Below are 21,884 nucleotides of genomic sequence, written 5' to 3'. Positions count from 1 at the left end.
CCACAAATAAAAAGCAGATTGTCTAAGAATCATAATAAATGTACATTTAAAGGTGAATAATCCCTTGAACGGGCACAGGAAGAAACAGCGCCCACTAAATAACAAGAAAGGGATGGTTTCTTGTGGGCCCAGTGTTCAGGAAGAATCTGCCAACTGAGAGTATCACTACAGTGACTGTAAAAGCCCAGAACATGTCTCCAACACTGGCTAGTCTGTCACAGACGACTAAATTCCCAATAATAGTAACATGCTCCCTCTCCCGCCCAAAATGCCTGATGGACACGCCCCTTATCCACCTCGCTTCAGTATCACCTTAGTATTGCAGAGGCACGCAGTAGGCCTTAGCTCCGCCCCTCTCATTTTCTCCTATCGTAGAGCAGCGTTGCTGGACTGAGTCCCTCCCCTCTAATTTTCATCCTATCGTAGAGCCTCTCTCCCTGTGTGTGTGAGGAAGCTGTCGGTTTCTGCATCTTGGGATGCGCTCTCTGCGGGACAGCGAGGATGAGGCTGAAGAAGAAGAGGAGGAAGCGGGATGGTTGTGCAGAGCTGAGAGCCCGAGCAGTGGCCGCCCGGCAGTACCATGTAAATAACAAGTCGTTTCACGCTGCTCAGGCTCCAGCAGCACCAAAGGCCTCGTATCCCGACTCAGTGTTGTCACAGGGAAGGGGCAGGGTATCACTGTCTGTAGCGTGGCTGAGAGACCTTTAGTGAGGCGGAAGTAAAGGCTGAGCTTCCTATTGAGCCGGGCAGCCAATCAGCGGCCGCCATTGCTATAACTGCTTAAAGGGGAAGTTCACCTTTACCTTAACGTTTAGTATGTCATAGAAAGGCTAATTCTGAGCAACTTTTCCATTTGTCTTCATTATTTTAGTTTTTAAACTCATTTGCCTTTTACTTCTGACATTATCCATCTTTCAAATGGAGGTTGCTGACCCCATCCAAAGAATGAATTCTCTGTTAGGGCAGAGACACACACTCAGATTCGGGGAGATTAGTCATCCAGCTACAAATCTCCTCTTTTTTTGGGACTACTAATCTCCCCAAACTGCCTCCCGCCGGCTACAATGTAAATCGCCGATGGATGGCAAGTGGTGTGCTTCATTTTCCGAAGTTGCCTTACGAGGAAACTTCGGGTGACTCCAGAAAAAGAAGTGCTCCGAGTGCCATTGCGCCGGTGATTTAGATTCTAGCCAGTGGGAGGCCGTTCAGAGAGATTAGTCGCCCGAAGAAGAGGCGACTAAATCTCCACGTGTGTCTCTGCCCTTACAGAGCATTTGTTTTTTTACATTTGAAAGATGGAAAGAGTCAGAAATAAGTGGCAAATAATTTAAAAAAACTATTAAAAAAAATGAAATAACGAAGACCAACTGAAAAGTTACTTAGAATAAAACATTCTGTAACATACTAAAAGTTGTACAGGTGAACCATGGCTTTAAATACTAGTCATTGCTCACTGATTCCACAACCCCCTCCCTTCACCTTTTGTTGTGACTGTTTTGTTAGCAGGAGGCAATAGCTGTGCTTTGTGATTTCATTCATTGAGCGTGTGTCTCTGCCCTAAGGCTACACATGTATTGTTATTGCTACTTTTTATTACTTATCTTTCTATTCGGGTCTCTCCTGTTCATATTCCAGCCTCTTATTCAAATCAGTGCATGGTTGCTAGGTGAATTTGGACCTTAGCAACCAGATTATTGAAATGACACACCGGAGAGCTGCTGAATAAAAAGCTCAATAACTAAAAAAACACAAATAATAAAAAATGAAAACCAATTGCAAATTGTCGAATATCACTCTTTACTAGGGGTAAACAACCCCTTTATTCTATTTCACAGGCTGTAGAATAATGCCCATAGCCTTATCTGCCCCTAAACTGAGCAATGCAAGGGTTACAGAGATGCACACTTATTATGTAGGCCGCCAGATCTTTGGTTTGTGGCCTTTGGCTGAATGAATCTTTCCGCTTTATGACTAATTCCAATAGGAAATGAGATCAGAGCCCATAAAAGAATGATCCAATCAGAACAGTCCTTATAATTCGTCTTTTTACTTTCAAGAAGTTTGCATCTGGCAGCAGGCACTTCAAGAGCCCTAGAGATCTCTATCTGTCAGCACTGAGTGCCACCTTGCATATATACAGAGGGACCCCAGAACTATGGCCTTGGATTCTGTGCAGGGCGGTTGTGTTAGAAAGTCACTTATCTTGGGGTTGCTTAGTTTTAAACTGGGAAACAGATTTTCCTAAGGGTTTCAATACCTGTAATCTTCCACTTACAGCTAAGTATCCCTACGCCAAGCCCTAGAGGCCTTTTACTGCTTTTGTGAAACCCGTAGCCAGGGCCGCCATCAGGGGGTACAAGGGGCCCCCCTTCCGAAGTCCCGAACAACTTAAATGTGGAAGTGCCGAAAAGCCGAAGTCCAGAAGTGGTGAAAAGACCTGAAGTCACGAAAGGAGGCAAAGTCCAGAAGCTGCGAAAATACCTGAAGCCACAAAAAAAGCCGAGGTCCCAAAGCGGCAAAAAGACCTGAAGTCACGAAAAAAGCCGAAGTCCCGAAGCGGCGAAAAAACCCGAAGCTACAAAAAAAGCCGAAGCGCTGAAAAGACCCGAAGCCACGAAAAAAGCTGAAGTCCCGAAGCGGCGAAAAGACCCGAAGTCACGAAAAAAGCCGAAGTTCCGAAGCGGCAAAAAGACCTGAAGTCACAAAAGAAAGGCGAAGTCCTGAAGCCACGAGTTCAATACTACTGAACACCAATGTGTGTGTTTTTTTTTAATCCCGTGGCCACCAATGTATTATTTTAATACTCTATAGGCCCCTGCCACCAGTGTTTTTTTTATAAAATATTCTCTGGGGCCCCATTTTTTTTTACTTGTAAGGGGGTTCCTGGCACCACAGTTTTTTAACTTATAGGGAGGGGGGCCCTGGTCACTAATTATTTTTCTAAACTTGTAGGGGGGCCCTAGTCACTAATTATTTTGTTTAAACTTGTAGGGGGGCCCTGACCACCAATTTTTTTTTTTCTTTTTTAAACTTTTATGGGGGGTAAATTATCCCTTCAAATATAAACATGTTTTGTGAATTCCCTTCCCCTAAATCATTTTTGAGCCCGGGTAGGGTAAAAGCCCAGTGGGCCCTGCCGACCCAGACCCTCGCTGCCCCCTGGTCTTCCCTTTCCTGCTCCTGATTGAGAGAACAAGTTGCACAGGGGGCCCGGAGGGGGGTTTTGGTTGGAGGGGGATGATGGGGGGGCCCCTGTGTTGGGCCTCAGATCCTCCAGCCCAACACTGTGCCATCCACTGTTACCCCCATCTATATTCACATTTAATAATATATTTTTTTTTTCACAGGTTCCAAGACTCTGGGGAGATCAGGCAACAGTCCAAGCAGAGTTATTGTGCACATAGACATGGATTGCTTCTACGCACAGGTAGAAATGATCCGGAACCCAGAACTGAGGAATAAACCTTTAGGTGAGGGAATTATGGAAAGGGCAAATCCCAGACTGAAATGGTCACTGAAATCTTCGATGACTTCTAATATCCTTATCATTTACAGTAGGGGGTACATTATCCCTTATAATACATGAGTGATACTCAGAGTTCCCTGTATAACTCAGCCTGCAGCCTTGTGCCTTTATATGGTCACAGAACAACCCCTCAGTGACTTCTAATATCCTTATCATTTACAGTAGGGGGTACATTATCCCTTATAATACATGAGTGATACTCAGAGTTCCCTGTATAACTCAGCCTGCAGCCTTGTGCCTTTATATGATCACAGAACAACCCCTCAGTGACTTCTAATATCCTTATCATTTACAGTAGGGGGTACATTATCCCTTATAATACATGAGTGATACTCAGAGTTCCCTGTATAACGCATATCCTTATAATTTATAGTGGGGTAACTCCCTTATAATACATGCTGATTGTCCTGTATAACCCTTGTGTAACTATAATTACAGATGAGGAATACATAATAAACCTGCAGCACTGCAGTATATGTTGGATATGGATTTTGCAATTACTGACTGAGCTCTATGAATACTCACATACTGTAGATACCTCTGTCTCTGAGTGAAACTTTCCCATGCTGTGGGTAACATGTCTGTATGTTGACGTTGCAGGTATTCAGCAGAAATATATTGTGGTCACATGCAATTATGAAGCGAGAAAGTTCGGGGTAACAAAGCTGATGCTGATTAAAGACGCCAGAGAGAAGTGCCCGCAGTTAGTCCTGGTTAGCGGGGAAGATTTGACTCCGTACAGAGAAATGTCTTACAAAGCTACTGGTACTGCTCCATTCATTCTCACAAAGTTCTGGGACAGCTTTTGAATTATTTGCCTTCTTTTTCTGACTCTTTCCAGCTTTCAAATGGGGGTCACTGACCCCATCTAAAAAGCAAATGCTCTGTAAGGCTACACATTTATTGTTACTGCTACTTTTTATAGCTCATCTATTCAGTCCTCTCCGATTCACATTCCAGTCTCTTATTAAAATCAATAGGTGGTTGCTAGGGTAATTTGGACCCTAGCAACCAGATTGCAGAAATGGCAAACTGGAGAGCTGCTGAATAAAAAGATAAATAACTCAAAAAACACAAATAATAAAAAATGAAAACCAATTGCAAATCGTCTCAGAATATCGCTCTCTACATCATACTAAAACTTAACTCAAAGGTGAACAACCCCTTTAAAGGAGAATTCAACCAGTAATAAAGAAAAAACCCTACCCTGGGTAGACTGCCACACCCGCCCCCCCCAGCCTACCTGCCCCCCTGGGCGAATACCCCTATTTTTTTACTCACCCCTCCGTGCAGATTCTGGCCTTGGAGTTCACGGCAGCCACCTTCTTCTCCGGTAATCTTCATGTATTGACGGCGTTTTCGTCGCATGCGCAGTTTGAGTAAATTTCCAGTCCCGAACCACTGCGCATGCCCCAAAAGTCATGAAAATTTTTCAGAAATTTTCTTGATTTTTAGCCCATGCACAGTGGTTCGGGACCGGAAATGTACTCCAACTGCCCATCCCCTGAAACTACTGAAAAAGACAGAAGAAAGAAGATGGCGCCCATGAACTCCGAGGCCAGAATCTGCATGGAGGGTTTTTTAGTGCCATTTGCCCGGGGGGCAGGTAGACTGGAGGAAGAGGGGTCTACCCAGGGTAGGGGGAGGGTCTTTTTTATTACAGGTTGAATTCTCCTTTAAGATTAGCCCTTGGCCAGCCCCTAATCTACCCGACACCCACCTTTCTTCAAGGATCACTCAGTGCCCCGCCCTCCTCCATCATAACCGCACCCCTTTATGACACTACCACGCCCCTTTTAGGTCACCGGCCGGTAAATATTCTTTTAAAAGTTGGCAACCCTAGCTGGAATGAGTACTTGGCTGCCTCTGCTGATGAGCTTCTCTCTCCCCCGTAGAACTGCTGGAGGAGTTTAGCCCCAAGGTTGAACGACTTGGCTTTGATGAAAACTACATTGATGTGACTGAGCTGGTGGATAAGAAGTTACAGGAGGATCGAGAGACGCCAGAGGTTCTTGTATGTGGCCATGTGTACAATGATCAAAGTAAGTCACTGGGTTGCTTCATTCATATACTGTGTCAGTGGCAGGGATTTCATTAGAAATCACAGGCCCCGTACAACAACATTTTTGGGGCCCCCAAGCGCCACCCCAAATCCCACCCTCTCTACATCACAGTTAAAAGACCACACAGACATCAGCTCTAAAAAAGGTAACCTCCCCCCTCCACACACAAGTTATAAAAAGCTATTGGTGACCAGGGCCCCCCCATAAGTTAAAAAAAAAACAAAACATTGGCGCCAGGGCCCCCCTTACAAGTTAAAAAAAAATTGTGGCCCCAAAGAATATTTTTTTAAAAAAACATTGGTGGCGGGGGCCTATAGAGTATTAAAAAAAAAAACATTGGTGGCCAGGGGATTAAAAAAAAAAAAAAACACAAACTGGTGTTCAGTAAAATTGAACTCAAGGCTTCAGGACTTCAACTTTGCCTCCTTTCGTGACTTTGGGTCTTTTCGCCACTTCAGGAATTCAATTTCAGCTGTTTGCGTGATTTTGGGTCTTTCACCGCTTCATGGCTTCAATTTCGTCTGTTTTCGTGATTTTGGGTCTTTTCGCCGCTTTGGGACTTCAACTTCGCCTTCTTTTGTGACTTCGGGTCTTTTCGCCGCTTCAGGACTTCAGTTTCTGCTGATTTCATGATTTTGGGTCTTTCGCCACTTCAGGACTTCAATTTCGGCTGTTATTGTGACTTCGGGTCTTTTTGCTGCTTCAGGATTTCAATTCCTGCTGTTTTTCGTGATTTTGGGTCTTTTCGCCGCTTCAGGACTTCAACTTCGCCTCCTTTTGTGACTTTGGGTCTTGTCGCCGCTTCAGGACTTCAATTTCGTCTGTTTTCATGACTTCGGGTCTTTTCGCCGATTTGGCTGTTTTTGTGACTTCGGGTCTTTTCGCCACTTCGGGGCTTTGGCTGTTTTCATGACTTTGGGTCTTCGTCACTTCAGCATCCAGGACTTCAGAAGGAGGTGGCACGGCTTTGGCGCTGTAAAGGTGGGCCCGGCTCTTTCAAAAGTTCAGCACTGCCGGGCCCGGTACACTTATACCTACTGTGCCCCCCTGATGGCGGCCTTGGGCAGTGGTGTAATTATAGAGGACGCAGACCCTGCAGTCACAGGGGGGCCCAGATTGTGAGGTCTGCTTCCTCTATAGCTAATTAGAAAACGATCCTCCTCCCCAGTCGCTCTCTTACTGGCGCGGAAGGGGACGCAAGTCGGGCGGGTTGTGGGTGGAGTCGGGGCAGGACATTGGCAGGATCATGGCGGGACGGGATGTGGGTGGAAGGATGGGGATAGGAATGTGCCGGGTCCCTCTGAAGGTTTTTTTTGCAGGGGGGTCCGGCGCACTATAGTTACGCCCCTGTACTGTGTATACTAGGAATTCTGCCACATACGAAAATAACAAATCCATTATCCAGAATCCTCTATAACCTCATCTCTACCTCATTTTGTGCCTCTTCCAGTTGCCCCATCCATTTTCTTCTACTTAATCTCTACCTCTACTTACTGTATTTCCTGCACTATCCCTCATTACCCATTTCATTTAATCGCTTTCACCTCCTTTTTGCAGTGCCCCTTTTTTTTTTTTACAGAAAAAAAATGCCTACCTATTTATCTAGATACAGGTATGGGACCTGTTATCCAGTATGCTGGGGACCTGGGGTTTTCCAGACAAGGGGATCTTTCTGTAATATGGATCGCCACATGTTAAATCAAGATTTTAAACCTTAAATAGGATTGTTTTTCCTCTAATAAAGATTATTTATATCTTAGTACAAGATACTGTTTTGTTATTACTGAGAAAAAGGATTTTTTTTAAAAAAAATGTGAATTATTGGCTTATAAAGGAGTCTAAGAAAGATGGCCTTCCACTAATGCAGTTTCCTGGATAACAGGTTTCCGGATAATGGATTACATACCTGTTATTGTATTTTTTCCACCCCTTTTGATGTTCCGATAGGGGGGTTGGCTAAGCACTGAGGTCATTCAGCACTCAAGGTTATACAGAACTACAACTACCAGCATCCCCTTTGCCCTGTGGTCCTGCTCTAATGCGTGTCCCTTACTCTCCTGTAGACAATAGTAAAATAGCTGGCAGTTGTGCTGTTTAGGCGAGTAATTCCTGTGCATCATTATGTACATTTTGCTACAGAGTTGAATGTAAATGACTGGGCTCACACAAGGATCGCTGCAGGCTCTCACATCGCTTCTGACATCCGAGCAGCGCTGTACAACAGACTGGGTCTCACTGGGTGCGCAGGTATCGCCTCCAATAAGCTTTTGGCCAAATTGGTTTCCGGGACACACAAACCCAACCAACAAACTGCTCTGCTCCACGACAGCCAAAGTCACCTGATCAACAGTCTGGATCATGTCAAGAGAATCCCAGGTAAGTGACAGTTTCTGTGTTCTCTCTCTCATAGTGACTTCTTTTGGATCTCTACTGAATTACATTATCTACCTGATTCTATAACAACAATCTGCTTGGTACTTAAAGGGATACTGTCATGGGGAAAAACATTTTTTCAAAATGAATTAGTTAAAAGTGCTGCTCCAGCAGAATTCTGCACTGAAATCCATTTCTCAAAAGAGCAAACAGATTTTTTTATATTCAATTTTGAAATCTGACATGGGGCTAGACATATTGTCAATTTCCCAGCTGCCCCAAGTCATGTGACTTGTGCTCTGATAAACTTCAATCACTCTTTACTGCTGTACTGCGAGTTAGAGTGATATCACCCCCCTCCCTTTTCCCCCCAGCAGCCCAACAAAAGAACAATGGGAAGGTAACCAGATAACAGTTCCCTAACACAAGATAACAGCTGCCTGGTAGATCTAAGAACAGCACTCAATAGTAAAAACCCATGTCCCACTGAGACACATTCAGTTACATTGAGAAGGAAAAACAGCAGCCTGCCAGAAAGCATTTCTCTCCTAAAGTGCAGGCACAAGTCACATGACTGGGGGCAGCTGGGAAATTGACAAAGATTGTCAGATTTCAAAATTGAATATTGAAAAAATCTGTTTGATCTTTTGAGAAATGAATGTCAGTGCAGAAGTCTGCTGGAGTAGCACTATTAACTGATGTGTTTTGAAAAAAACATGTTTTCTGATGACAGGATCCCTTTCAAGGAAAACTAAACCCTAAGAATGAATATGGCTAAAAATGGCATATTTTATATAGTGAACTTATTGCACCAGCCTAAAGTGTCAACTTGTCAATAGCAGCAATGATCCAGGACTTCAAACTTGTCACAGGGGGTCACCATCTTGGAAAGTGTCTGTGACACTCACATGCTCAGTGGGCTCTGATTGGCTGTTGAGAAGCTAAGCTTAGGGCTCGTCACTAATTATCCAGCAGAAAATGAGCTTCCCTGGCTGTAATATAAGCTGATGCTACAGGTTTGCTGATTAATAAATTCTGATGCTAATTGCACTGGTTTCTGTGCTGCCATGTAGTAATTATCTGTATTAATTACTAATCAGCCTTATATTGTGACATTTCTATTCTATGTGTACTGTATATTGTGAGTGGCTCCCTAAGCTCAGTGACAGCAGCACAGAGCATGTGCAGTGAATCAGCAGAAAAGAAGATGGGGAGCTACTGGGGCATCTTTGGAGACACAGATCTTTACTGCTAAAGGGCTGTGGTTGCCTTGGGCTGGTACAGAAGCACAAAACATCAAGTACAACATTTCTAGCTACTTCTTTAGTTACGCTTTAGTTCTACTTTAACCGCTGTTTGTTGGTAACTCCCCCTACATGGCTACTCCCCATTATATCACAGGTCTCATTAAATGGGGGGAACCCCAGGCCCGTGTGCTCAATCAGGAAAGCACCGCTGTGACATGAGAACAAACTTACAAATGCCTGACCCCTTTTTCTGTGCTCAGCAGGGTTACATTGCCTTCAAACTGCCCAACCCAAGCGCATACATATAGATGTATTCCAGTTTGGGTGCTGTAGGCTGAATAAACCTGGGGTCTGGCTAAAAAGCAACACAGTAAATAAAAACATCTAGTGATGTCCGTGAGTTCAAGACTTCAGGCTGCCTTTGCCAGCAAAGGGGTTTCAACCAAGTATTAGAAATGAACATTTTATTTTCAGTTTTTTTTATTTTTTCCAATTACTTTCGAGCCCCTGAAATAAAGTGATTGTGTTAAAAAAAGGCTTTAGTTCCTCACATTTTTATGCAATCTTTTTGTTCAACCCACGGAATTAAAGCTGAAAGTCTGCAGTTCAACTGCATCCGAGTTGTTTCATTTAAAATTCATTGTGGTCATGTACAGAACCAAAATTAGAAAAAAAGTTGTCTGTCCAAATATTTATGGACCTAACTGTATGTCAGGTTTCAGGGAGTCTGATTTTATTTTTTAAATACCTCCGTTCTTGCAATTTCAACTGCTTTCAGGTTGCTAGGTCTTAATTACCCTAGTGACCAAGTAACTATTTGGAATTCAGAATCAAAGTTCAATAGGACAGATAGATACACATATTAAAAATAACAGTAAATCCAAACTCAGTTACTGTCGATTTGTTTGTGAGTTGGTGGGGTCAGTGACCCTGCCAACCATTAAAAAAAAAAGTGCAGTGTAGAATTTATTTAGTCAGAGAGAACTGGTCAAAGGTCTGACTTTTGCAAGACAGTAAATAATGCATACAGATGGGAAAATAAAATATTACAAGCATCTTGTGTGTTGCTGCCATCTAGTGGTTTTGTTTTGTTTTTTTTTAAAGATTTTCTTTATTGATTTTCAATTAACATGAGATAGAATAAAGGAAAAGTAAAGCAAGATGAGCGTTCCCAATGGCATATCTTACACCCCCTTAAAGGGATCCTGTCATCGGAAAATATGTTTTTTTTCAAAATGAATCAGTTAATAGTGCTACTCCAGCAGAATTCTGCACTGAAATCCATTTCTCAAAAGAGCAAACTGATTTTTTTATATTCAATTTTGAAATCTGACATGGGGCTAGACACTTTGTCAATTTCCCAGCTGCCCCTGGTCATGTGACTTATGCCTGAACTTTAGGAGAGAAATGCTTTTCTTTTGTTTGGCTGCTGGGGGGGAAAGGGAGGGGGGTGATATCACTCCAACTTGCAGTACAGCAGTAAAGAGTGATTGAAGTTTATCAGAGCACAAGTCACATGACTTGGGGCAGCTGGGAAATTGACAATATGTCTAGCCCAATGTCAGATTTTAAAATTGAATATAAAAAAATCTGTTTGCTCTTTTGAGAAATGGATTTCAGTGCAGAATTCTGCTGGAGCAGCACTATTAACTGATTCATTTTGAAAAAAAAAATGTTTTTCCCATGACAGTATCGCATTTCCTATATTTGCTCGACCACAGTCGGGTGACCATTTAAGGGATCGCCAGCCATTTGTCCCAAAGTTTCCCAAATTTTTCAGGGCAACCACGGGCAGTATATGCCAGTTTTTGCCTAGGGAGGGTGTCATCCACTAGTTTTTTTCCAGAAGCCAAGTGTAGGAGCTTCAGGAGCTTTCCAGGTCAAAATGGAGCAACTGCTGTAAGAACATAAGTTCTGGTGACCTTATGTTAGGTAGTCCCAAAAATGTATCCATGTAATTAAGTATTGTGGCCCAATATTGTTGAACCTTAGGAGAGCCCCATGCAAACATGCAAGTAGGTGCCCGCTTCTACATTACATTTAAGACATACATCCGGATGACCCTGATACATACGTGCCAGCCTGTGTGGGGTGAAATACACTCTGTTTAGGAATTTAATGTGAATAAAGCGATCTCTGATACAAATATTGGTTTGTGGATTTTGTTCAAGTATCTCTGCCCATGTTTCTTCATCTAGTGATGGGAAATCAGAGGCCCATTTTCCACATCAAAGTTCTATTGAAGCACAATTGCATAGAACCAACTAAGGGGCTTGGTCAATTCTGGTCTACGAAGGTAACGCTCTAGGGTAGACTCAGCTATCCGTGGGGTCCCCTCCGGAATTTGGTCCTGAAATGCGTGTCTTAATTGTAAGAATCTAAAGAACATCTGGTTAAGAAGACTATATTCCTCCTTCAGCTGGACAAATTGTTTCAGTTCACCAGCTCCAATTATATCCCCTAGATATTTCACTCTGGCATTAGCCCAGAAACTAACCTCAGGCAAGGATCTGAATTCTCCTAGGGAATTATTACCCCAGAGAGGGGTCCATTTGAACCAGGTGTGAGATTTTTTGTGCCCTGACACCACCATCTTCTGAAACACCTGGATTACCGTTTTCATGGGGGGGGGGTCATTGGGTACAATGCAGGTAAACCTCTATACAACTGGTTGGCTAAAGCTTCAAAGGAAGAGATGACTGCGGCCTCTACTATTGTGGCCTGGTTACTGGGGTCCGGATGGAGCCACCATCATGCATACACTGCATACACCATGCAACTGGCTAGCATAGAAATAACTTTGGAGGTCAGGAAGGGCTAATCCCCCTTTCTTTACTGGGGCCCAGGGCAGCCATCAGGAGGGACAGGGGGAAGAGTTGTAGAGGGCCCAGAGGGTAAGGGGGGCCTGGCGAAGCCGCACTTTCTTGATTAGCCGGGCCCCCCTGCTTTCTGAGAGCTGCTGACTTCGGGAAGGCAGGGCGGGAGCACAAGGGAAGGTATCTTCTGTCCATTACTTCCCCTTATTGGTCACTGAGTTTAAGTCCCGGTTGAGCTGCTCAGGGATTGGATAGCTGAGGTTTGAACTTCTCCTTCAGCTCATCCAATCACCATGCAGCTTTACCAGGACTTGAAATTCTGTGACCAATAAGGGAAGAAAATGCTGTCACTGGAAGAAGATGCAGCCACCTGTGCTCCCCTCCTCCCTTCTGTAGTTGGCGGCTCACTGACAGCGGGTGGGCCACACTAATGAAGTAAGTGTAACATGGCAGGGCCCCCCTAAAGGTAACCCTTTGTGGTCCCTGTTGTGTGGGGGGGCACGTTTTTTTACATGGACGTTTAAGGGGGGCCCAGGCCACCAATTTTCTTATAATGTGGGGGGGGCTTTTAATGGGAGATCCTCTGTGTCCATAATAATCTATTGTTGTTCTATTTGAAGATTGTTCTACTTTTTAATAGATGGTTATATAGGATATCTTTTAATATATATTATCTGTATAGCTGGAACTCTGCTTTCAATTTCTCTGTACAGCGCCGCAGGGGTTAAATGAATCCATGCAGCAGCAGCTACTAAGAAGCAATGCTTCCGATTTTCCTATTGGTTGCTTTGTAGGGTACCTTTCTTGTCTGACAATCATAAGTCTGCGCCATTTGGAACATGCGTAATAAGGGGGATCCGAATACTCACCATGCTTTTCTTCTCCTGCAGGGATTGGCTGCAAAACCAATAAGCGCCTTGAATCCCTCGGCCTGAGCAGAATAAGCGACTTGCAGGCCTGCCCCGTTACATTGCTAGAAAAAGAGTTCGGTAGTTCGGCCGCTCACCGACTCCAGATGCTGAGCCACGGAGAAGATGATTCACCTGTGGCCCCATCTGGGCCACCCCAGGTATTCTGCTATCATTCTGGATTGGGAACCCTGGCAAGGGGCCCAGTTAGGAAAACCGTCCTGTTAGTCTGTAGGGGAAGAATCACAAGAATGAAAATGTAATGAAATAAGAAACTTTGTAAATACAATCAATTAAATATTCTGCATTGTTTCTGAAATAATCACATTTAGGTTCACTATTCCTCTCTCAACATCTGTTTCTCTTCATTCTCTCTTCATGCAGCAGTTGGGTGTCAGATATTCACTGACAGTTAGATCCAATATATCTTATAGGGGTCTTCCTTTCCTAGCAGATGTATTAGATCTCACTCAAATAACTGATTCCAGTACAAACAAAATCTAACAAAATAACTGCCTTTTGCACAAATTCTGCATGTAGAGAGACATGATGTCTGGTGATTTTAATAGAGGGAGCTCTAATACATCTTCTAGGCAAATAGAGTCCCCCTATAAGATATATTGGATCTAACTGTCAATGAATATCTGACACCCAACTGCTGCATGAAGACAGAATGAAGAGAAACAGATGCTGAGACAGTGACAATAAACTTGGTTATTTCAGAAACAATGCAGAATTGATTGAATTTAGAAAGTTTTTTATATCAGTATGATGAAGCTTGTATTAAATTTTTAGTTTCTCGATAGTTACCCTTTAAGTCTAAAGCAGCTGGACTTAGAGCTTTCTTGAAAATATTTCACCACTCATCTGAGCGGCTTCTTCGGTTCAACTGCTCGGATGAGTGGTGGAACGTTTTCAAGAAAACAACAAAACAAGTGCAGTTGCTTTAGATTTAACTACTAGATACAGTATATCAGAGGCTGCTCTGATGTTCTTCTGCTTAGGAAAACAATTAGAAACCTTTCTCAAATCTTTCCTAAGCAGAAGAACATCAGAGCAGCCTCTTTCTTTCTCCTGACAACTTCCTTGACTACTTGGTGGTCAGACTGGTGGGAAACTGACCAGCAGGTGGTGCTGTTGTAACTAAATTCATTCATATTAACAGCACATGTATCCCTTAATATCTTGGAATTAAAAAGAAAATAAATAATGAATGTACATTACAAAAGTGCTTAGCATAGCACTCTCATCAATTTTACATTCACCTATTTTAAAGGTTTACTAATCCTTTAAGGATGTGCCTTATTGCATTGAGAGAGAATGTGGCAAAATGATCATTTTTCTATTTTTTTTTTTTTGCAGTAAAATCTAAAATATAAAGAATGTTTTCTACTTTATATTTTTTTTAAAATTTTCAGTCCATAAGTGATGAAGATTCCTTCAAAAAATGTTCCACTGTGAGTGAAGTGAAGATGAAAATGGAGGAAAGACTGAAGAATCTGTTAATCAGGTGAATATTGAATGAAGATGAATGAATTAGGGGATGTACAATACTGAGAGTGTGTTGGTGTATATATATAATGTTATTATGGATTGCAGCATGGATGCTGAACCTGGTAAAAGCCTGTATTACACCACTGTTCTTTGCAGTGGGTTCTTTAGCTGATCGACCACCTACTCTTGCACCAAAATATGGTGTCCCTCAGCAAACAAAATGTGTAGCCCAAGAGCAGTCCATAATAATCCTGTGGAGAAAATCCTCTTACCCAAAATTCACCATTCACAGATGCCTACAGTAGAAAATAGTAATAATGCCAGCAATAACATAATAGCTTTCTTTTAAGGTGTGAGATGTCTCTGTACATGTGCTCTAACAGAGGGTCTCTCATACACTCTTTTCCCTCCAAACCCCACAGTGTTCCACCATATCACTGCCGTATAATTTGTCCGTCCTGTTGAGTGATAGACCTGAGCAGGGAAACATCAAGAGACGCTTTCTTCTTCAGTAAAATAAGCTTTTGCCATTGATTTGCACAGGCTGAACACCAGGGGGTGCTCAAGTTTTACATTCACGATAAAGCATAAAGTATACTTATAATGTAAATAGTAAAAGTGCTCAGAAGAGCAGTCTGTGGGGTGTATGCTTTTTGGGTGTACTTAAAGGAAGAGATTCAGAATTTTGAAATTTTGGAGCAGTTACATTCCCTTTGCAATTGTTGGGGTGACTTATTGAATGCACAACAGTCTAGGCCTTTATTAAAGGGATACTGTCATGGGGAAAAAAAGTTTTCTCAAAACGCATCAGTTAATAGAGCTGTTCCAGCAGAATTCTGCACTGAAATCCGTTTCTCAAAAGAGCAAACAGATTTTTTTATATTCAATTTTGAATTTTGACATGGGGCTAGACATATTGTCAGTTTCCCAGCTGCCCCCAGTCATGTGACTTGTGCTCTGATAAACTTCAGTCACTCTTAAGGGCAGAGACACAAACTTTTAGATTCGGGGAGATTTAGTCGCCCGGCGATAAATCGCCTCTTCTTCGTGGGCGGCTAATTTTCCCAAACTTCGCAGACAAGATGGCACTCAGAGAGCTTCATTTTCCAAAGTCACCCGAAGTTTCCTCGTGAAAGAATGTAAATCGCTGGCGATGGGCAGTTTGGGGAGATTAGTCGCCCCGAAGAAGAGGAGATTGTGTCTCTGCCCTTACTGCTGTACTGCAAGTTGGAGTGATATCACTACCCCCCCCCAGCACCCTAACAACAGAACAATGGAAAAGTAACCAGATAGCAGCTCCCAAACACAAGATAACATCTGCCTGGTAGATTTAAGAACAGCACTGAATAGTAAAATCCAGGTCCCACTGAGACACATTCAGTTACATTGAGTAGGAGAAACAACAGCCTGCCAGAAAGCAGTTCCATCCTAAAGTGCTGGCTCCTTCTGAAAGCACATGACCAGGCAAAATGACCTGAGATGCACCTACACACCAATATTACAACTAAATACACTTGTTGGTTCAGGAATGAAATTTTATATTGTAGAGTGAATTATTTACAGTGTCATTTAGAAATAAAAACTGCACCATAAAAATCATGACAGAATCCCTTTAAGCTTCCTTTTTTCCCCAATAAAGCTGAAGGCAATTGTGTTTCCCCTTAGGATTGCCAAGGATGGAAGGAGCCCCCACACGCTGCGGCTCACCATACGCCAGTTCTCTCCGACCAACAAGTGGTTCAATCGAGAAAGCCGTCAGTGCCCTATTCCGCCCCATATAATCCAGAATATTGGCACAGGTGAACTATTTAAGGGCCTAACCATTGTTATTGGAGGGGCAGGAGAGGCAAACGGGTCACTGTACCTTAATTTGATTTTATACCGTTTGTATTTCTCTAAGGACTATGTGACATGAGTAGCCCACATGGTGCTGATACCAAAAAGGTGCAACAGTCCAAACACCTTCTTTACCATTTCTAGGGATGCACCGAATCCAGGATTCTGACTTTTTTAGCAGGATTCGGCCGAATCCTTCTGCCAGGCCGAACCGAATCATAATTTGCATATGCAAATAAGGGGTGGGGAAGGAAATTGTGTGACTTTTTCTCACAAAACAAGAAGGTAAAAAATATTTCCCCTTCCCACCCCTAATTTGCATATGCAAATTAGGATTCAGGGGTTAGGCCGAATCCAAAATAGTGGATTCGGTACATCCCTAACCATTTCTCTATTGGCTAATTTTTAACTTTGCTCTTGCTTTGAGCCCCTTACCTTCCGTGAGTTTATTAATAGCTCTTGCAATTTCAGCTTTGTGTGCACCTTCATTCTTCTCTTACCATAGCCTTTTTATCCCACTGCGACAAATATTTGTGACCCCTGTCATGTCATATTACTGCACATACCTATGCACCGGAAATACATGGATTGGACAGCACAGTGCAAGCAGTAGGGAGGGTGTCCTGGGGTCACAGGGTCTGCTGGAGGGCCACAGAGTCGATATCTCTTATGAAGGTCCTTTCTGTCTTCTCCTTAGTCCAGCCCTCAATCTCATTGCTCCCATTCAATTAAACTCTAAAGTTGGCCGGATGTCGATCAGGCAGGGGTAAAAATCCTGTCGGGCCGCCTGTATGCCATACATTATGATCTGATCATTGGGCCCTAGGGCTCACGATTGGATCAGCCTGATATCGCCCACCTCAATGTGGGCATATGGGGGAGAGATCCACTCGTTTAGCGAGATCTCTATGAGTATGGCCACCTTAAAGGAGAACTAAACATGTTTTATATACTGAACTTATTGCACCAGCCTTAAGTTTGAGCTTGTCAATAGCAGCAATGATCCAGGACTTCAAACTTGTCACAGGGGGTCACCATCTTGGAAAGTGTCTGTGACACTCACATGCTCAGTTGGCTCTGAGCTAGAGTCCTGCAGCGGGTCGGGTACCTGCAAAAACCTGCGGTGCCCTGTGGGTTGAGGATAGAAGTTCCGGGTGCGGGTATAGACGCGGTTCTGCGGGTCTTCTCAATAGCGATATTTACTCCTTTTTTTTGGCCATGGCTACTTCTGATGACATCACTTCCGGTTTACAATGACAGCATTTCCTGTATTACTCCTTTTTTCCTGATCACGGCTACTTCCGATGATGTCACTTCCAGTTTACAAAGACAGCATGTCCTAATTCTTGATTGTCATGGGTCCGGGTTGCTGGTGGGTCCGGGTTGCTGGTAAGGTACTTTTGGGTTGGGTCGGGTAGCGGGTCCAGGCGGATAAGAATGCGGGTCCGGGTTGCGGATTGCGGGTACAGGTCCCAAAAAAATTTACCCGTTCAGGACTCTACTCTGAGCAGCTGTTGAGAAGCTAAGCTTAGAGGTCGTCACTGATGCTACAGGTTTGCTGATTATTAAATTCTGATGCTAATTGCACTGGTTTCTGTGCTGCCATGTAGTAATTATCTGTATTAATTACTAATCAGCCTTATATTGCGACATTTCTATTCTATGTGTACTGTATATTGTGAGTGGCTCCCTAAGCTCAGTAAGTGACAGCAGCACAGAGCATGTGCAGTGAATCAGCAGAAAAGAAGATGGGGAGCTACTGGGGCATCTTTGGAGACACAGATCTTTACTGCTAAAGGGCTGTGGTTGCCTTGGGCTGGTACAGAAGCACAAAACATCATGTACAACATTTATACCTACTTCTTTAGTTTTAGTTTTCCTTGTCCTTTAATGTTGGTGTGATTGGTTCCTGCTGAGATAGAACATTCTGTATTCTAGTTCTAGTTCTCTCCTTTCCCCAGATAACCCCTTTCTCTTGCCTCCTCCTGCCTGTGACAAGATAAATGCTTTTTGTCCCTTTGTGCAGCAGAGTGTGAGGCCGTCCCTGCTCTGATGGATTTACTAATGAGGCTGTTCGAGAAGATGATCAATGTGAAGTTGCCATTTCATCTGACTCTACTCAACGTCTGCTTCTCCAACCTGAAGGCCTCCAACTCCTCCCGCAGGTCCATCGGATTTTATTTAACACAAAAGGCAGCGTCAGCAGCAGCGAGCCCGTGTAAAGGATCCGCGGTAATTGATTTGGGTTTCTATCAAGGGAACTAAATTTAAGTTGAAATGCAGAAAGTATTTAAAAAAATAAATCTGCAAGTAATCTGATTCTTGTGTTTTCCCTTTACTGATTCGGTGATACCATGTGACTAGGCGAATCTGTCCCGTTTTGCCAAAATATTTGCGAAACGCATTGAAGTCAATGGGCGTCGAGATAATTGTGACGCAAGACAATTTTGACATGAGCGACAATTTTTATACGCGTGACTCTTTTTGTCCAAATGTATTAAAGTCAATGGGCATCCAAATAATCTTTTTTGTTGCGGTCGATTTTCCATGGCAAGTTTTTGCCACAGTTTCGCAAAAACATTCGCTGGCGGAGAAATGCAGAAATTCGCCTCGAATCCATGCCTGGTGAATAAATTTGCCCATCATTACATGTGACATTTCCAAGCTGAATAACCCTACTGCACAAGTTCATAAACGATTCAATTTAATCTTGTTTTTCCCCTTAGGGAGTTGAAGAACACAAGTCACACAGTTTCCCCCATGTGGAGAATTGTCCAGCCTCTCATACAGCGGCACGAAGTATAGGCCAGCTCACCACTTGTGTACCCACCAATCATGATGATGCACACTCGGCATCGGAGTCCCTACCTGAGGGCATTGACCTGGAAGTATTCAGCCAGCTACCAGAAGAAATAAAGCAGGAGATCATTGAAGGTCAGCGCTCTGCAGCAGAAGCAGAATTGAGGAGTGCACCAAAAAGTCAGGCAACGCCTCCTAAGGGTATACTCCATTTCTTTTCCAGAGCTAAAGCAGCTGATCTGCCCAGCCAGCATGATAAACAATCACAGACTTCCTCGATTAAGCCCTTGGCTTCTATTGAGGCACCACAAGTTCCCTCGATAAACAGCTATTTCTTTACAAAAGGGAAGGCAGACTTTACACCTACTGGGAGAGATGATTCTTTGAGGGGCCCAAGGCCAGAAAGTCATCCGTTCAGCTCATGTTATGATATTGATCCTCACACTAAAGCAGAGCCTATGGATTCATGTTCTTCCACCTCCACTTTCTCTGTGCAGAGTGCAGACGTGGAGTTTACGGGAGCTGGGGATGAGCAGGAGAAGGTTCCCTTTCCTCACAGTGTCGATGTAAATGTCTTTTCCCAGTTACCGGAGGAGGTGCGAAGGGAATTGATTGCAGAGTGGAAACAGTTAAAACCCACCCTAAAAATACCTGTGAGGAAACAGAGTGAGAAAGCAAAAGCCTTGAGAGGTAAAAAGACTGGGGCATCAGCAGGAGCCGGTGGCCTACTCAAGTATTTCAAGCCCACCTAAAGGGATTCTGTCATTATTTTTATGATGTCGTTTTTATTTCTAAATTACACTGTTTACACTGTAAATACAATATAAAATTTAATTCCTGAACCAGCAAGTGTATTTTTTAGTTGTAATATTGGTGTGTAGGTGCATCTCAGGTCATTTTGCCTGGTCATGTGATTTCAGAAAGAGCCAGCACTTTAGGATGGAACTGCTTTCTGGCAGGCTGTTGTTTCTCCTACTCAATGTAACTGAATGTGTCTCAGTGGGACCTGGATTTTACTATTGAGTGTTGTTCTTAGATCTACCAGGCAGCTGTTATCTTGTGTAAGGGAGCTGCTATCTGGTTACCTTCCCATTGTTCTGTTGTTAGGCTGCTCAGGGCAGCTATCAGGGGGGGACAATTGTAGGGGGCCCGAGGGTAAGGGGGCCCGGCAACGCCACACTTACTTGATTAGCCGGGCCCCCATCTTTCTGAGAGCTGCTGACTTTGGGAAGGCATGGACGTTTAAGGGGCCCTGGCCACCAATTTTCTTAAAACGCTGGGGGGGGGCCCTGGCCACCAATTTTTTTTTTCTCTTGTGGGGTCCTAGCCACCAATATTTTTTAATGGGGGGGGGCCTGGCCACCAATATCTTTTTATTAACATGTGGGAACCCTAGCCACAAATATTTTTTTAGTTTTTTTACTGTTTGGTGGGTGGTGGACCTGTGGGGTGGGAAGGGCGGACCTGTAGGTAGGGCTTGCGGTGGGCGCAGCCCAGGGGGCCCAGGAAATTTTGTCGTATGGGGCCCTGTGATTTCTGATGGCGGTCCTAAGGCTGCTGGAGGGGGAAAGGGAGGGGTGATATCACTCCAAGTTGGAGTACAGCAGTAAAGAGTGACTGGAGTTTATCAGAGCACAAGTCACATGACTGGGGGCAGCTGGGAAATTGACAATATGTCTAGCCCCATGTCCGATTTCAAAATTAAATATAAAAAAATCTGTTTGCTCTTTTGAGAAAATGATTTCGTGCAGAATTCTGCTGGAGCAGCACTATTAACTGATGTGTTTTGAAAAAAGCATTTTTTCCCATGACAGTATCCCTTTAAAGGATAAGTAAACCTTTAAAATAAGTGTAAAACTGATGATGGGGCTATTATAAGCACTTTTGTAATTTACATTCATTATTTATTTTGTTTTGACTATTTGGTGGTCAGACTGGTGGGAAACTGACCAGCAGGTGGCGCTGATGGAACAAAATTCATTCATATTAACAGTACATGTATCCCTTAAAGGGGTTGTTCACCTTTCAGATAACTTTTAGTATGTTGTAGAGAATGATATTCTGAGATAATTTGCAATTGGTTTTGATTTTTTATTATGGAAGGTTTTTGAGTTATTTAGCTTTTTATTCAACAGCTCTTCAATTTGCATTTTAAGCAGTCTGGTAACTAGGGCCCAAATTACCCTAGCAACCATGCATTGATTTGAATAAGAGACTGGAATATGAATAGGAGAGAGTCTAAATAGAAGGATCAGTAATAAAAAGTAGCAATAACAATACATTTGTAGCTTTACAGAGCATTTGTTTTTTTAGAAGCTGAAAGCTGCAAATAATCAGAAGAAAAAGACAAATAACTATAAAACTATAAAAAATAAATAATGAAAACCAATTAAAAAGTTGCTTAGAATTGGTTGTTCTATAGCTTACTAAAAGTTCATTTAAAAGTGAACCACCCCTTTAATATCTTGGAATAAAAACAAAATAAATAATGCATGTAAATTACAAAAGTGCTTAGAATAGCCCCCTCATCAGTTTTACATTCACTTATTTTAAAGGTGTACTTACCCTTTAACTATTCCAGTTCTTATCAATAAATCTGTTTGGTAAAAGTATGTATTTTTCCCATGTTAAGGCTCAGGGCACACGATCAGATTCGTGGAGATTAATCGTCCGGCGACAAATCTTCTTAAAGGCGACTAATCTCCCCGAACTGCCTCCCGCCGGCGATTTACATTCTAGCCGGCGGCAGGCAGTTCGGGGAGATTAGACTCCCCGAAGAAGAGGAGCACTCGGAGTGCTTCGTTTTCCGAAGTTGCCCGAAG

At 43.2% G+C, this 21,884-nt stretch overlaps 1 protein-coding gene across 3 annotated transcripts; it reads left to right on the top strand.

The window, feature by feature from the left end:
- The first annotated feature begins 433 nt into the window (after positions 1-433).
- poli.S (polymerase (DNA directed) iota S homeolog) lies at positions 434-19,904 on the top strand. 3 transcript variants are annotated; one of them, XM_018244587.2, is made up of 10 exons: positions 434-582; positions 3,348-3,470; positions 4,127-4,291; positions 5,422-5,568; positions 7,729-7,965; positions 12,916-13,094; positions 14,352-14,443; positions 16,093-16,226; positions 18,293-18,495; positions 18,990-19,904. In XM_018244587.2, the coding sequence occupies exons 1-10, from the start codon at positions 477-479 to the stop codon at positions 19,812-19,814; spliced, it is 2,211 nt and encodes a 736-aa protein (XP_018100076.1). In that variant the 5' UTR covers positions 434-476; the 3' UTR covers positions 19,815-19,904. The 3 variants fall into 3 exon arrangements, with proteins under 3 accessions (XP_018100076.1, XP_018100075.1, XP_041436560.1); XM_018244586.2 differs by having other exon boundaries at positions 18,290-18,495; XM_041580626.1 differs by lacking the exon at positions 18,990-19,904 and having other exon boundaries at positions 18,225-18,465.
- Positions 19,905-21,884: the final 1,980 nt, after the last annotated feature.

Source organism: Xenopus laevis, chromosome 1S (genome assembly GCF_017654675.1).
Source record: "Xenopus laevis strain J_2021 chromosome 1S, Xenopus_laevis_v10.1, whole genome shotgun sequence".
In the NCBI taxonomy this organism is placed as follows: domain Eukaryota; kingdom Metazoa; phylum Chordata; class Amphibia; order Anura; family Pipidae; genus Xenopus; species Xenopus laevis.
Note: the sequence above shows the minus strand (reverse complement) of the source record. Positions and strands in the feature narration are given on the sequence as shown.

What these genes read in the sequence shown, in the direction of transcription:
- poli.S (XM_018244586.2), top strand. Translation starts at nt 477, where the DNA reads ATGCGCTCTCTGCGGGACAGCGAGGATGAGGCTGAAGAAGAAGAGGAG. An exon ending in TGGCCGCCCGGCAGTACCAT is followed by an intron (nt 583 to 3,347) that starts GTAAATAACAAG and finishes TTTTTTTCACAG; the next exon opens with GTTCCAAGACTCTGGGGAGA. An exon ending in TCATGTCAAGAGAATCCCAG is followed by an intron (nt 7,966 to 12,915) that starts GTAAGTGACAGT and finishes CTTCTCCTGCAG; the next exon opens with GGATTGGCTGCAAAACCAAT.